This window comes from Clarias gariepinus, chromosome 22 (assembly GCF_024256425.1).
Source record: "Clarias gariepinus isolate MV-2021 ecotype Netherlands chromosome 22, CGAR_prim_01v2, whole genome shotgun sequence".
NCBI lineage: Eukaryota > Metazoa > Chordata > Actinopteri > Siluriformes > Clariidae > Clarias > Clarias gariepinus.
The window spans coordinates 12,600,676-12,618,102 of record NC_071121.1 but is presented as its reverse complement, the minus strand read 5'-3'; the positions used below and the strand labels follow the sequence as shown (position 1 = coordinate 12,618,102).

Sequence of the window (17,427 nt, the reverse complement as noted above, 5' to 3'; positions counted from 1 at the left end):
TCTATTATTATCAGTCTGTTACTGCCGTCTGATTGTAGTGTGTAACTTCAATTTCTTCCACCAATAAGCCACTCAAACAAAAATCCTCACAGTTGGTTTCAAGACATGAACTATGGCATATTGTGTAACTCTGCATTTCAGTTTCTAAAACCAAAAAAGTCATTTATTTGTTGAAATATCAGCTAGCCAAATTTACGACCAAAATAAATTTCCATATGGAATATGTCCAAAATTCTTAAAGATATTATAGCTACACCCTTATTTTTTATTGAAAGATTTTATTGAAAGATTAATTTTGCTTTGTATGTGTTTGTCCAGCCTGCTGAACACCTTAACGAGTATTTTCATTTCTATTTTTAACAAGAGATTGAGCATTGCTGGCTCAGTGGTCGGTTTCTTGCCTGCCATGCGGGAGACCCAGGTTCCATCACACCCAATGCCCAAACCCTAGCCACTAGATACAGTGCCGGTCCCAATGGGCCTTAACCCCATGCTTGAATAAAATATAAAGCATCCTCATTGCCAGTTCCAAGCCCTGGTATCCAGTGTAAAACATATGCCAATAACTTGAGGTTTTGAATAATAAAGCTGCCTTAGAAAACGGACCCAGAAGCACCACATTTTAAGAAAATCAGTCTAATTGAAGATGTCAGTCCGTATGATGTAGCGCACAGTGTGAACTAATGATTTGATAGTGGCATCTCCTTTCACAAATAGAGACACAAGGACTAATAGATTTAATTACATGCTAGCAAACTGTGACAAAGTAGCTCGCATGCCATTATAGGTTGATCCACAGTAACACAACTAGCAGAATAATAACTTGAACAATGAAGAACACACTGATTTCATTCGGCTCAAAAAGACGTTTTTGCGTGTTATTGCTCAAGCATTATAACCTTAGAGAACTCATCGATTTCCACTTTTTTTTCTCTGCGGAGAAGTGTAAAATGATATTCCTGTCATGGGCGGTGCTGACAGAGAATGAGCCCAATAGTGGACAGTGTTTCTATTGAAAGCTTTATTTTTACACACAGGAATTATAAACAGTAGCTGCAGCAGGAGCAAAGAAGAGATGCTGGGTGTGTATGCGTGTGTGTGTGTGTGTGAGAATGAGCAGTCCGAATGAATGGGGGAAATCCCTTGTGACTGGAGACAAGGCAGGCTGATGATGTGCTGGAGATTTCGCAAACCCGGAAGTGGAGCGCGAGAGAGGATCTCCGGCAGATCGTGTGTACCTGGGTGGGCAGAAAGTGTGCGATTGCAACGTCTGCTGCTTAGAGAGAAAATCCGGCAGAAGGTGAAAGTCCGAGCCTGCTGGTTTACCACTCCGGTTTGATGAAAATCAGGGTCGATGGGGCGGGCAGGGTCGATAACAATAATCCAGCAGCTAGGGCAGTAAAATCCAGTGTGATCCACAATCGAGAGTCAAATAAACGGGTGAAGTCATACAATAGATCAGGGGTCTCCAAATCCAATCCTGAAGGGTCAGTGATCAGCACAGATTGTAATTCACCAACACCTAAACACATCTACTGAACCTAGTAATTAACAAGTTGAATCAGCTATGCTTGAGAAGAAGAATCACCAAACTGTGTTGGACACTGGCCCTCCAGGGCTGGATTAGGAGACCCCTGCAATAGATGAATCTGAACACAGCAAAGATCCAGGGGGTGGGACACAAAACAAAATCCAAGAGACAGGCAGGGTCAAAACACAGGAACAAACTTTTAGACTAAGTCAGTTTAATAAGTAAGGCGCGCAAGTAAGATACATCGGCATGGAAGAAGATCTTGGGCTTTCTTTTGAAACCCAAAGTAGGTAGCCTGATTGGTGGCAGGTGCACTCAGGTGATTGGGTTAAGAAGCGGACAAAAGCATGGGAGGGGTTAAGACCTGGAGGTGCTAGGCTGATCAGGCTGATTCGTGACAGTACACTGCCCCCCAGGCATATGGTGGACTCATTGGGCATGAGATTATGGGTTTTATCTGAGAGACGTGAAACGAGGAATTGATGCGCCGCATGGTGGATAAAATGAGTAGTCCAACTGTGCACGGGGTGATTACCTTAGAAAGCATGATCCTTTGTCCAACACGGTATCCTGGGGCAGTTGAGCATCTGTGATTTGCTTGATGTTTGAAGAGTGCTATCGAGTGGCGGAGCCTGGCCCTAGCCCGCAGCCAGGTCGTCTTGCAGCGTCAAATGAAGGCCTGGGCTGAGGGGACTGCGACTTACTCCTCTTGGGGTGGAAAAAGAGGAGGTTGATAACCCAGACTGCACTGAAATGGTAAGAGGCCAGTGGAAGCTGTAGGTAGTGAGTTGTGTGCATATTCGATCCACAGCAACATTTGTGTCCAGGAGAGTGGATCATGGGTGGTCATGCAACGGACGACTGTTTTAAAGTCTTGGTTGGCTCTTTAAGTCTGGCCGTTGGTTTGGGGGTGGTAGCCAGATAAAAGGCTGGGAGTAGCTCCAATCAGTCTGCAGAATGCTGTCCAGAACTGGGCGGAGAACTGGGACCCACGATCTGAAACGAGATCCGGAGGAAAGCTGTGGAGGCGAAAGACATGGCGGATAGGTAACTCAGCTGTCTCTTTGTCTGAAGGGAGCTTAGACAGAATGACAAAGTGAGCAGCCTTAGAAAAATGGTCGACGATGGTCAGGAGTGGCTCTTTTTCCCATTTTGGGAATTCTGTGATGAAGTCTAATGCAATATGGGACTAAGGTCTGTAAGCAATCTGGTGGTTTGTTGCTAGTCTTGTTACGGGCGCAGACGTCACAAGCGCTGACAAACCGCAGCGTGTCTTCTCTGATTGGGGACCACCAGAAACGTTGCCAAATCAGTGCCAGAGTACGGGCCCCACCAGGATGACAGGCTAATTGTGAGTTGTGGCCCCATTCTAAGACTTGGGAGCGTACCGCAGGTGGAACGAAGAGCATGCCTAGCAGCATCTGGTGGACCAGGGCATCTGGTGGACCGGGGTCCTGGTTTAATGTCTGCTTGACTAGGGTTTCAATGTTTAGGAAGGCTGCTCCCATGAGATAGTGGGACGGCAGAATGGTAGCTACCGGAGAGTCATCTGTAACCTGGATGAACTGACATGAGAGAGCGTCAGGTTTGGTGTTCTTGTTACCCGGTCGGTAAGATAGAGAAAAGTTGAAGCGTGAGAAGAATAGTGACCACCTGGCTTGACGGGAGTTCTTTGGTTGTTTTGCTGACTTGAGGTACTCAAGTGAGGTGAATCGGGTCTTGAGCTTGGAGAAAGCCTCCTTTGCCTGATTAGACCACTGGAAGGGGTTCTTAAAAAAAGTGAGAGAGGTAAGAGGGTCTGCCACTGAGCTGTAGTCCCTAATGATACTGCAGTAAAAGTTGGCGAACCCGAGAAAGCGTTGGAGATCCCTTCGGGTCATTGGTGGTGGCCAATCGGTTACCACCTCTCCTTTGGCTGGACCCATCAGGATCGTCAGCCCCAGCAGGGGAAGACGAAAGGCGGATGATTCCAGCAGCTAGGGGCTCTAAGATATATTTATCCATGACCTCCCTTTCCTCGGAAGATAGCCAGTATAACCTTCGCCTGGGAGGCGTTGTGCCTGGGAGAAGGTCAATGGCAAAATCATAGGGTCTGTGGGGTGGTAGCGAGAGGGCTCGTAACTTATTACTCACCTGTTTAAGATTTGTGTAGTCAAGAGGAACAGCTGGGAGGTCGGGGAAGTCTTTGTTGGTAGAAGGTGTAATAGCCGGATAGTTACCTGATTTCAGACAGGACGTTAAACAAGAGAGACCCCACTTCTGAACAATCTATGTGAGAATTGTGACGGGTCAGCCATGGACATCCAAAAACCAGAGGTGGGTGGGCGTGGCGCATGACCAGGAAAGTGAGGTCTTCAGTGTGGTTACCAGACACCTGTAGGATTACCGGGACCGTGCAATGGGTAATGACGGACAGGGGGGTGCCATCGAGGGCCCAAACGGCCAGTGGGTTGTCGAAGGAATACATCAGGAGGTTGAAGTCCTTCACCTTGCATTCTGAGATGAGATTCTGGTCCGAACCGGAGTCGATGAGTGCAAATACCTTGTGAGATTTGCCATGTGATACTAGGATGGCCGGCAGAAGTGGGCATTGGCTAGGGGAAAGGTTATGGGTTGGCCCCTCCAGGGTCCCTAGTCTCACCGGAGGGGTTTGGCCTTTAACAGCCATTGGAGACGGGAGTGGCCGGGTTGCCCACAATAAAGACAAGAACCAGACTAAAGCCTTTGTGGAGCTGAAGATCTGGGTCTGGCGAAGAATGCTGGTTGGGTTTAACGTCTTAAGCTGAACGTCCGTGTGTCCTGTAAGCGCTATGAGGCTGTTAAGATTGCTGGGCAACACCTGGACGAGGTGATGCTGGTCTCTCTCAGTAAGACCATGAAGGGAGGCATCGTAGAGAGCTTGGGGTCCCAATTGGTGGATGCAGCCAATGTGCATAACTTGATTGCGTTATTATACACCAAACGGAGGCCTTGGCGGAGCTCCAGTAACTGCCCGGCGGCATCCTGACCAGAGTGGGAGCAGTTAAACACCCTTCTCCTCTCCTCGGTGAATAATTTGGGAGACAATCATTGATCATTGGAAGACAAAATGGCGTCAGGTTCCCAGTGCACCATCATCTGGTCGCGGATTTGGAAGAATGGGGTTCTTGGTGCATAGTGGTTGACGTAGTTGGAGGAGGTGCAGCTAGGAGCTGTCGCAGTTGTGAGGAGATGGAGGAGAGTATTTGGGTAACCTGTTGGGTTACCATCCATCCTGGTTGGGAAAGAGCCTGTCTGAGTTGTTCCAAGTCCGCTGGGTTCATCATGGCCGATGTATGCTGTCACAGGTGGTGCTGAACTAGAATGAGCCCAACAGCAGACAAACTGTGTTTCTTTTGAGAGCTTTATTTTTACACACAGAAATAACAAACAGTAGCTGCAGCAGGAGCAAAGGAGAGCTTTATTTTTACACACAGGAATAATAAACAGTAGCTGCAGCAGGAGCAAAGAAGAGATGCTAGGTGTGTGTGTGTGTGTGAGAATGATCGGTCCAGATGAAGAGGAAATCCCTTGTGACTGGAGAGGAGGCGGGCTGATGATGTGAGGGAGATTTCGCAAACCCAGGAGTGGAGCCCGAGAAAGGATCTCTGACGGAGCAAGTGTATCCGGGTAAGGCAGAGGGTGCGCGGTCTGCTGCTTGGAAAGAAAATCCAGCAGAAGGTAAAACTACTCACAAGCACATAACTCATGCAGTTTGTGGGAGAGTAAAATCCAGAAGCGTGATCCACAATTGAGAGTCGAATAAACAGGTGAGGTCATACAATAGATGTATAAAACACAAGCAAAGATCCAGAGGGCGAGACACAAAACGAAATCCAAGAAACAGGCAGGGTCAAAACATAGGAACAAACTACAGTGAAAGCCGAACGTCATGTGATCACAACTGAGCCAACAGTTTTTCTCTCTCTTGTGCTGCAGAATTGTGGGTAATCGTCTCCCTGCTGGGTCTTAGTGCGCATCTCTTGCTGGTATAATCAACATTCGTGCACGCATGTACTGTTTACTATAACAGTGTGACCATATGTGTGCGCGTAAAACATATTTTATTTTGTGTCTGTATGCGTGTGTGTACAGCATGCATGATCAATAATGCAAGCAAAAGCAAGTCTCATTAGAGAGGTTAAAAATCCATTTTCTCTCTCTGCTTAAGGCTCTGCTTTTTGTCTGTGTGCGCATGGGTCATTGGACACAGTGCCACACACACACACACAGTCCCCTCCTACTTTCACCTTCACAGACACACACACACTTTTTCTCTGCTCTACACAGAAACACTGCTCTGTCATTCTTTTTAAAGGTAAAGTGCAGGTTCATCTGTTTTATTTATTTACTTTACAGCAGTGATTCCGTTAGTGTGTCGCTAAATCGAGTGTCATTAGAAAGATTTATTGTTTATTTTTCCGATAAAACAGTGTTTCCATTGTGTGCGCATGTGTATGTGAAAAGAGTGGAGGAAGGGTAACTGTAAGGCAAGAAGGGGGAGAGGGGGAGGGGCTCCTTATTTTAGCCTCACACATACACAGTGCCTGCGTGCACAAACGGAAACACTTATCTGTCGGGATTTATTTCTACTTTTTTTTTAAGGTAAAGTGCAGGTTATTTTTTTTATTTTTACTTAATATTTTGTGTTAATTAATTTTATGTATTTATTTTTTGGGCTGAGAAATGAATAATTTGAGTTTCCATTATTTCTTATGGAAAACTTTAATTTGGTTTATGAGCGTTTTGGAATATGAGCCCGCGTCCGGAATGAATTAATGAATTGTAAATTCAAGGTTTTTCACTGTACTAGACTAAATCAGTTTAATACGTTTGTAGTATACATTCGCAGGGAAGAAGATCTCTGGCTTTGTTTAAAAGCCCAGACCAGGTAGTCTGATTTGTGGCAGGTGCACTCAGGTGGTTGGGTGAAGAAGCGGGAAAAGGCCTGGGAGGGGTTATGACCTGGATGTGCTAGGCTGATTGGGCTGGTTCGTGACAATTCCACTGTTTTTTCCCTAGTGAGATTATCACAGCGACTCTGAAGTTGACAACTACATTTAGCCACTGTAGAGCGTTAAGTAAGAAAAACCCCAAGGAGCATGCCGTCACTGCAGAAAGAACAGTGATGGAGTGATGTGGAAGCCTGTCTTTTTTTCTTTCTCTTGAAGTTAACAAAACAAATATAATGCACATTGTCATGTTATGGACACATCGCAAAGTTCTCGATCCTGAAGACTTTACTGTAGCAGAAAACGTAAGTTAAACATCTGACTGAGGTGTGCTGTAAAAATGAATCAAAACCTTCTGACCAATCAGAATGGGGAACTTGCGGTTAGTTCTAAGGAATATTTTTTCTAGGAACAGAGTACAAAAAACAGAGTTATGAGAAATGCAAAGTACTGCCCCTCTGGTGAAGAACACATTTCAGATCCTGTCTCCAAGGAGTTGTACTGATAATCAGCCTTGGCACAGCATGAACAATTACCAGGTGTTATTACCCTGTCTGCCATACTGCCTGAATATTGTGACACTATCTAGCATGGAAATCAGACACATTGTAATTACTGACTATTCTACCCCATCTGAGTATTTATTCCATACATATGTGTATGCAAACACACACATTTTCCAAGGAATGTGACCAAATAGTTTATTCTTCTGAGACTATTTGGGTAGACAATGCTTAAATTTTTTTTCATGCTATGTGCCAGGGACAAGCTTGTTTTAAAGAATTTTTGGTTGATGGCTGGTCAGTTATGTCTCTCGTTAATGATCTGGGTGGCTGAGAGATACAGTATATGCAGTTGCCTGAGGCTTGTGGTGTTTTATGGTTCCATTATCTCATTGGCAATTCTCAGGAGAGTGAACGTCCAAGGAATGGTTACGCAATGAAAGAGTAAAAGTAAAATGTTCATGGATACATGGATCATGAAACTAAAGACTTTTTTTTTTTTTTACTACAAAATATATATCATTTATAACTCTGCTAGTGTATCCTGACTTATACTCTTGGAATTACATACAGTTTCACTCTAGTCCCTAAATAATTCTAATGTCAAATGAAGGACTCATCAATAAACTTTAAAAGAAAAACAAGTATTTGCAAAATAGGTAAAACAGTTATGATGTATAATAAGTTTTATGAGTAAAACATGCATTTTTAGCATATTTTGCATCGAAATTCATTTATTCATCTTCATTAGCCATTCGGCTTAAATTCAGATCCATGACCATAAAGCAGTAATTGCACTTCAGACACATTGCTCTATGAGCACATTTACACCCATGGGCTATTTAACACAACCGGTCCATTTACTGGTTTTTGGGAGGTGGAAGGAATGAAGCATGTTTTTGTTTAGGATGTTTAAAGATGTGAATCTGATGGACACTTGTTACAGTTCATGAACAAGTAACTTTGGAAATGTAGTGAATGGCAATACATCCATTGCTAGGTACCCTTTAGAAGTCTACATTCAATCACAACTGCTCATTTAATTCTATACTCTATTTGGTTTTTATAGTTTACTACACAAATGTTTATGCTAACTATTTCTTCTGTGTGCAAGAAAGTTGAGAACATCATTTCTATATACAACATTACAACATTTTTATATACAGTATACAAGACAACCTCAGAAACCTTTGTCTTATATTGATGCATTGTGACACATACATGGCAATCACTAATTCTAAAACAAATCTCTCTCTGTAGAGGTAAAGGATGGATGGGCTTACCGAGAACGTAAAGCTTGTTGCCCTGCAGGAAGGAAAACGCTCCATAGCGGGGAGTGGGCATGGAGGCCAGGGACAGCCACTGATCCTTAACTGGCTCATAGACTCTCACCAGTGCTTGTGGACTGGTGTCAGAACCCATACCCCCTAGCGCATATACCTTTCCATCTGAGAGCCAGAGAGAGAGAGAGAGAGAGAGTGAGAGAAAAATAGAGAGGGGGAGTGAGACAAAGACAAAATTATTAGTTTTGCTGCACTCTCCTGAATGCCATCTTTCCCCTGCTGATAAAACAAGAAATGATAGATGACTGAGTGGATATGAGTCACTCTGTGTACTATGTACAATAAATGTTTAAATGGAGATGTTTTTCTTTCTGTTGGTAACATTATGTACTTACAGTAGTATTAATTCTACTCTGATGTTAAAAATTTTCTATTATATATTTTTTTTCAATAACTCTAATTAACAGAGCCAGACACAGCTCTCATTAATACACCTACATCTAGACTCAGATTGGCCATTAGGGGCTTGTAATCCTGGTGGTCCTGTCTGACTGATTTAGCCTGCTTGCAGTTTTTATTTTCCTTACCCAAGAGAATACTGCATTTCCAATAAATAATGTTTGCTCCATGCCATCAAACATGATTTGTTAATAAATTATGAACCCTTTGCAAGGGTTTTGGGCGTCATTCCCCTTACGTCCACAAATCTTCTGTAAATATAAAGATAAATATAGATGTGCAAAGAATAAAAAAGCAGACAGGAACAGCAGAAGGGGTAATAAAAGGGGGGGGGGGTGTGCAGTCAAAAAAAAAGAAAAGAGAGAGACAAAACTTTGAGCAATTACTCTCCTTGTTATACTCCTTGGTAATCTTGGGGGGATTTTGGAGAGAGACCTTAGTTTCAGTAGTCATGTCAAAGCAGTAACTAAATCAGCATACTATCATCTTAAAAACATTGTAAGAACTAGATTTTTTGTTTCCAAGACTTGGAGAAACTTGTCCAGGCCTTTATCACCAGCAGGGTGGATTATTGTAATGGTCTCCTCACCGGCCTTCCCAAGAAGACCATTAGACAGCTGCAGCTCATCCAGAACGCTGCTACCAGAATTGTGACTAGAAACAGAAAATCTGATCACATCACACTAGTCCTCAGGTCCTTACACTGGCTTCCTGTAACATTTAGAATAGATTTTAAAGTCCTTTTACTTATTTATAAATCACTCAATCGCCTAGGACCTAAATACATTGCAGATATGCTCCCTGAATATAAACCTAACAGACCACTTAGATCGTTAGGATCGAGTCAGTTAGTAACACCCAGGGTTCACACAAAACAAGGGGACTTTTAGCCATTATGCTTCTCGCAGTTGAAACCAGCTTCCAGAAGAGATCAGCTGTGCTAAAACATTAGTCACATTTAAATCTAGACTTAAAACTCATCTGGTTAGCTGTGCATTTATTGAATGAGCAATGTGCTACATCCGAACTGACTGCACTGTATTTTATGTTTCTTAACTTTACGATTTATTTTGATTCTTAATCAAAGTTTAAGTAGTTTTAAAAGTGCCACTACAAACTGTTTTTTATTTTAAATCAAATTTAAATAATTTAAAAAGTTTTGGTGCTTTTATTTTCTATTTTTTTATGATTATTTTCTCATCTTTTATGTAAAGCACCTTAAATGTACTATTGTGTATAAAATGTTTAATTTAATTAACTTGCCTTGCCTTGGTCCTGACCATATCCACAGTAAATAACAGCCTCCTCCACCAACAACAATGTGACAAAGCATTTCATTTATTTTTGTGAAATTACCCGAATGAACTGTTACATATTGTGAGAGTATTATATGAGACTGTGTTAACCTGCTTTTCTCAATGCAACATGATTTAAAAAAGAATAGTATAACTTATTAGAACTACCTGTAGTATGCACTAGAAAACTAAGACACTCCATTACCACAAACTTCTTTCTTTATCTCTCACTCTTTCTTTTAAACACATACCCCAATGCAGCAGGAGGGTTTTTGCTGACTCAGATGGTTACTCTTTGCTGAAGACAGAAAAGTAATCACAACTCAGCAAGTAATAAATGAGGAAAAATTGTTTGGAGACGTTCATGCGGTAAGAGCAGAGGGACCAACTTCCCTATACACAGAGATGATTTTGTTACTGTTACAGAACCATTGTAAAACAACAACAAAAAAAGCAGATCCTTTATGCATATTAGAGATGTGAACCAAACATACTGTACTGTAAATACACTACTCATAATGAAAAAGATTATGTGTTATAGATCAAGATACAAGCAGCATGCCAGGAGGGTTTGTAGGGCATCTGGTTAGAACATACTGTAAAGTACAGTATGTATTGGGACTAGCATCATGTGGGGAGCAACAAAAAAATTGCACAAAATGAAGCAAGTCAGATATTTTTATTATAATAATACATTTATCTTGTTTTCACTCATTTATTTCTATTAACTGCTTGGTCAGGGTTATGGGGGTATAAATGAGGATGCCATTACTCTACCGTCTAAATTTGTTTATTAACATCATGAGTAGATGCAAACAAAACTAAAAAATGCTTAGAGTGCTGCTTTGTGATCTGTCATGCATTTTAGGAAGAAGCAATTAAAAGCTTTATTAAAATCAATATAAGATTTGTAGCTCAATGTATGAGTTTAATATTTAGGATTAAGTTTGTGGACAGGGTTATAATCAGATCCTGTGCTGTAGCTTACTGAATCGTGTAATCTCACTGGTCATATGGGAGCTTTTTCCATTAAAGCTGGTAAATACATGGCTGAATGACTCTGAGATAGGACGAAGTGACTGTAGCCCAGAGACCAGCACACACTAATAAAAGACTCCTGTCAGCACAGACCGCTCCTGTCAGCCGAAGCCTCAATTCAGTTATATTCTTTCCGGATCCTCTTCTATTGTGACCACAGGAAAGGTGTTCAGTGTGAAATCTAAAACAGACCTTAGTGGTCTGGAATCTGTTACTGTAGTAAAATATTAGGTTAATACACTAGAACTAGTGGTTTATATGGTCATGATGGAAGTCCTTATACCAGTATTATAATTTTTAATACTCTGGATTTCTGATGTGGCTGTCAGACTGGCATAGAGAGTAGTTTTGCTGCCTCATACAGTAGGTCCACGGTCCCCGGTTTAATTCCAAGCTTATGTACTGTAATGTTATTTAAGCTTATGTTATACATGTTTCCTTGTAGTTGTCAGGGTGATATGTGCAGCTGTGCCAAATTGCCTCTTTAGCATTAAAAAAGCAAGAATTCCAGGAACTGGGCATTTATTCCATCTTATGCATGCAGTGTTCCTAAGATAGACTCCAAATCCAATATGAGCCTCACCAGTATGATAGTGTTACCGTGATGAATAATGATATGACAAATAATCAATTGGAAGCGTCTCCAGTTTGACAATCGATATAAATAAAAGCACATTGGTCAGAACTCATTCCTTCTCAGATATCATTACGTTTCAAACATTGGAGGACCCAAAACCAGAATAATTTTCTATCTGGATGTCTGTCTGTCTAGCGAGATAATGCCACAGCATCTTGCAAAACTGGCTAAACAGAATTTAATGAAACATTCACCGTACTTATTAGATATTAAAGATACCCATGGCAAAGAAACTCAAAGATGAGATCTCATGTTAATCTCCTCTTTTTTCCCAGACAGAAATGAGCCGTCTTTGAGACTTAAATGAGATTTAGGCGTTTTCTGTATTTTCTCAAAAGAAAGTGGCTCATTACGTGTAAATCTCAGAGATAGTTTACAGTATATTTGTCTTGTGTGTGACTCATATGTAAAGAAATGTGCTGTCATTGAGACTAGAATGAGATTTTAGCCGTTTTCTGTATCTTCTCAAATGTGCCCCAACTGTGGCTCGTTACCTCTAAATCTCAGAGATTTGTCTCAAAGTATACAGTGCTTAAATTGTTGTGTAGAATTAAACTCATTACCTTAAATCAGCTTTAGGAGAAATAGAAAAGACAAAGTCGAGCTTGTAATGAGGGAGCTCAATTCAGTCACATGAGACTAGACAAAGATCAGTCTGAGCAACAAAATTTTGCTACTGTATGGGTATTAATTAGAAAAGTTAAACTGAATAGTATTACTGTGATTAGTTAATATTTTAGCACTGCAATAACCATGCTGGAGTGGTACAGTATACATGAATTGAGTAACACATTGGAGTAGTTTAAAACAAAACTTAATCTTTATCTAATCTATTTTTTCGATTTCACTTCTCTGATTTATTCTCTGATTAGCAAACAGAGAGTTTGTTTTGCTGATGATGAAAGAAGTACAACTTACTTTTTAATCTTACAAAATTTTATATGTTTGGTTTAATAAGTTGGGCAGAGACAGGCAGACAGACATGTACGTGGGCTTCAAAAAGAAATCATAACACTACTGATTACATTAAAATTGATCAGCTTATTTTTAGCTTTAACCAGGTACTTACACTATTTGTATTTGCTCATACATTTCAGAACATTTTGTGTTTTACTAGCATAGAAATTTTAATGGTTGCTACATTTATCACACATTGTGTCATACATCGTATGACCATCAGATCTACAGTACCAGTATGAGAAATGCAACTAAACAAATGGTAAAGGTCAAGGGCTAAGTTAACCAGACAATACATTGTGGATGTTTTATAATTTATAATGTGGATGTTTAATGTGCATGTCCAAATGAGAATAAATATCTTAAGTGAAAAAATTCTGTGCAAAAAAAAAAAAAAAATGCTCTGACCAAATGGTTTATTTTATGAAAGTTGCACCAAAAGTAAAACTGTAAATAACTGACCAAGACCATTAAAATTCTACCAATTCACCAGTGATGCATTTGCACCATTGTTGAACTGAACTCTTTAAAATCCTCTTTAAAAATCTCCCTTGTAGCAGTTGACGGTCTCCCACTGCATGGTTTATTATCAATGCTAGGTTCCCCTTCATTAAACCTCTTCTGTGGCCATCTGTGCTCTTGTCAATGATGTTATGTCTGTGAACATTCTGTAATGCAATGGGAGACAATCAAATGCAACAAAGGGGATTTTCAAAGGGGATTTGAGAGTTGGGTTCAAGGATGGCACAAATGCATCACATGTGATGGAGACTATGCAGAGTACTACCAGTGTATATAGAAAGAGTTACTGTAGCTTACTGTACCAACACATGAAACTTAAACGACCTTTGTCAGTTCATAAAAAAAGTTACATTCACTTTTGCATTACTTTCAGTAAAACCCTTGGACAGATCAACCCCCAAAATAAATTTTTCTATGTACTTGTACTCAATGTTCTTATAATTCACCTTTGCTGGCTAGCTCTCCAAATTACACAGCAGCTAAGGTGAAGTGAAGCATGTTTTCGCTAAAAAACAATCCAGTCAGTGCATCTGTTCTAAATGCTGTCCATGCCATGTCCATGAGCAGCTGTTCAAGAAAGTTCTTACTATGCTCTTCCACACTGTATATGAGTTCACAGGTAGCCATGATAGACAAATATTAATTTGACTGACAGAAGAAAGAGTCTTCTCCAACCATATACTCCTCAATTTTCAATTCATGGTGTACTCAAAGTGTCTGGCTTGAAAAAAAACAAAACCACTTCTTTTTATTAAGAAGTTTTTTTTTGTTTTTTTTTTGTCAAATGTGCAACATCAGGATTTTTGTGATTACGAACAGGTACTCATGTTGTTACTGTTGGTGAATGCATGGAAGAATGTCACTGAAGCCAAATTCTGATATAGAAAGCAATTGACACGGCCACAGTATTTCCCAAGGGCAATATCATGAGTACTTCAATAGGCTCTACTTCCCAACAAAGGATATCACGGCCTGAGCACTCAATCAAAATAAGGTGATGTGGGATTGCCACTCAATACCACGATAGGAGATTCTGAAATGTTCAGGGAATTTAGGTTCAGGAAACTCAGCAGTACTCGAGGGTGTATGGATCTTGAGGAGCAGTTTTACCTTGTTTCCAGCATCCCCCTACTGAGCTTGTTACATCTAAAATCTAATACACCTTGCAGAGACCCTGCACCCCCGCACACTCTGTGCCACCTCCCTATCCCAGCTACTTATTGTGGGATCTATCACTCTGAATTAGAGCCTCAGCTCTGCTCTTCTTCCTTGAAAGGCCCTATCACACATGCACCTGGAGACAGTTAGGAAAAAGTGAGAAATATATGGGAATATAACAGAGCAAGTACAGGTATTACATCAGAACTAGACCTATATACTGGGGCTTTCACATTTGTCACAACTCCTGTGAATGAGCTGTTACTATAGAAATGATAACATATTAGAACGAGCACATTAATACAAACCTGTTATTTAAATGACAACTAGCACTATTCCCAGAGCTGCTACTAAGGAAGATTAATGAGCTTCAGACTAACCAGTATAAAGAATTAAATAGTGACGTCGCGTAAGGATCAGTAACAAGTGGCCAATCGTCCATAGGGACAGATAATTCAACCATTTAGGTTAAGATGTTGTCTTTTCTTGCTTTTCAGTGGAGAAGAAGCACACGCATCCATGAATGACAAACCCAGCCCAGTGGAGGCTATTGTCATTCCCATAAACATTCAGCAAGTGGAACGCCTGATCCTTGAAAGATTTGGTAAATAACTTACTGTTAACTTGCAGAAAAGACACATCTGTCTGTGGGAACTGTAAACATATACACATAATCATTCACGAAAACCACTTGTACATTACAGGAACTTAACTAGGAGATTCTGCCACATCTCCTTGTACAGACCTGACGCTCCAAGTTATTTTCACATGTTTGGGTTATTAGGAGTTCCTGGGGGGCCAGCTTTTCAGACGTGAAAAGGGCAGTCCAATCATGGCTCTGGTGTACTAAAAAGTCCAAGCACTAGTGAAATGCTGGGATAAGTGCAGTATAGTTGTAGAGAATTATATAGAGACATTAGGGTAGTTTTTACTCTCATCGCTGTGTTCTGTTATTCTGCACAATCAAAAGTCATGCTTTTAAAAACACCCTGCAGCCATCAAATTTTGATTTTATAACAAATAATGGAAAATAATTCTAAAAGAAATTCAAAATAAAAAACGAATTGTAGGTGCAGACATCTTTATATATTTATACAATATATGGTAAGGACATAAGAAAGGAGGATTATGGAGTTTTGTCAATACATACTTGGAAAACAAATTAAAGGGCTGAGAAAACAATAATAAAAAAATCCTTTTTTAACTTTGAAAGGGTTTTGACTTTTTTCAAAAGGCATGTTTTCTAAGATCTATCTGAAACATTTTGCTGAAATCTGATAGACTGGACATTGGATCATGTTATCGACTCTATACGAAATCACTCAAAAAAATTTACTTGATGGTAGCTTAGAGCAAACTGTAAGTGTTATGGGCACTTTACTTAAATTTGATTGATGCAATTTCTTTTTTGTTACTAATGTTATCCTAATATACCAAAATCTAGGATGACAATTAAGTGTTGTCATGTACAAACACATACCTGCACAAAACACTAAAATACCCTCATATCCTATTTACATTTCATACTTAATAGTCCACCTGCTGATTTATGTCCTCCTTCTCTGATACTGTACTGTATAGTGTCTTGATTACCAGATTCTCTCTTTTTCCCTCTTCTCGTCACCCTCTATTGCTGACACACACAAACATACTGTACATGTATTCATCATAAGTAATCATCATGCACGCGTAATTATCTCTCATCAAGATCGTTTTAATACTTGCAGTGCAACATCCTGCTTTTTAAAACTAATCCTAGATAGAGTACAATCAGAACCATCAAAGAAATAAAGTGCAGACAAACATGACAATCAAACATCAAGTTTCATCATCAGAGGAAGAGACGCATCCTTAATAATAATAATAGAATGAAGATTCCATCCAGATGCCACCCTTTGCAACTCATACACATACACACAAAACCTTATAGGTGCTTAAGAGTGGATTTAGTGGGTTTCTGAGTTAGCTGATATTTGTACAGAATTTTGAGTGGGAAGCAGCCGCGTTACGCTGCTGGTCACCCCAGTGTTAGTGCTGCCCTTTGACAGAGTGTTCTATAATTCTGGTTTTGTCCTTCACCTATTCTAATCAATATTTCCTGACATTATTCGAGTTTAGAGTATGTGTCAGATGGCTATTGAGATGTGTGCTAAGTGCTCTGGATGGGGAGGGTAAGACAACATCAATAAACGTTGAAGGATGGATCTATAGGACGCAAAAGGCGGATCTAAGTGAAGAACAAAAAAAAAAGTCAATTCCAGCAAGAAACATGGCATTAAGGAACCATGTTGGAGCTTTAAATATGCGAATACAAAGTCGAATGTAAACAGAACTGGTGTACAGATGAATGGATGGTATAACAACTGTTGGCTCGCTTACAGAATCTCATACTAATCTATACTAACCACAGTGCAAGGACAAATTAAAACACAATCCTTCCCAAACCGGTAAACACAACACCATTTAAAAAAAACAGAACTATAAATCACAGAGCAAATTATGAGTTTTGGCATAGGATTTTGATGTTCAGGGCCGAAGGTCAGCAATGATCTGAAACGAGTAAACACTTAAGGTGACTGCAGTATATTTTTTTCATAAAACAGCCATAAATATCATCCTTATGGAGACTGGAAGGGCAGCATGAAAAAGTTCTTCCTAAATGACTTAACATCATAAGAACAAATTCCCTCAACAACAATCAAATCCTCATTTAAAGCCTCGCTTTATAATCTCTCTCTTTCTTAATAATTCATAGCACTTTATTTACCTTTTGAAGATGCACCACTTTTATTGGTTTGCTTGTTTCATTTATTTTAAAGGAAGCATTTTTTAAAAATAATAAAATTTGTCAAAGCATATTAGACAGACACATACTGCATTTTTTCTCCCTTGCATTATTCCAATTATGGGTGCAGTCGCACTTTCCAGCTAAAATGAGCTACTGAAGTGTCAAGTAATTTCACATTGACCTTTACTCATCCCTCTGTGCCGCATGCATACATAAATACGCACACGCTCTTATGCACAGACATGTACCCTAGTCCTTACAGAAAAGAGCGTAAGAATTATTTACA

General features: G+C 40.2%; 1 protein-coding gene across 2 annotated transcripts in view; it reads right to left on the bottom strand.

The window, feature by feature from the left end:
* LOC128510703 (kelch domain-containing protein 8B-like) overlaps positions 1 to 17,427 on the bottom strand; it is a 103,664-nt gene that overhangs the window by 39,816 nt on the left and 46,421 nt on the right. For both annotated transcript variants that reach the window (XM_053483166.1, XM_053483167.1), the window contains exon 3: positions 8,288 to 8,452. In XM_053483166.1, the coding sequence (XP_053339141.1) occupies positions 8,288 to 8,452 (165 nt within the window). The remainder of the gene's footprint in view (positions 1 to 8,287; positions 8,453 to 17,427) is intronic.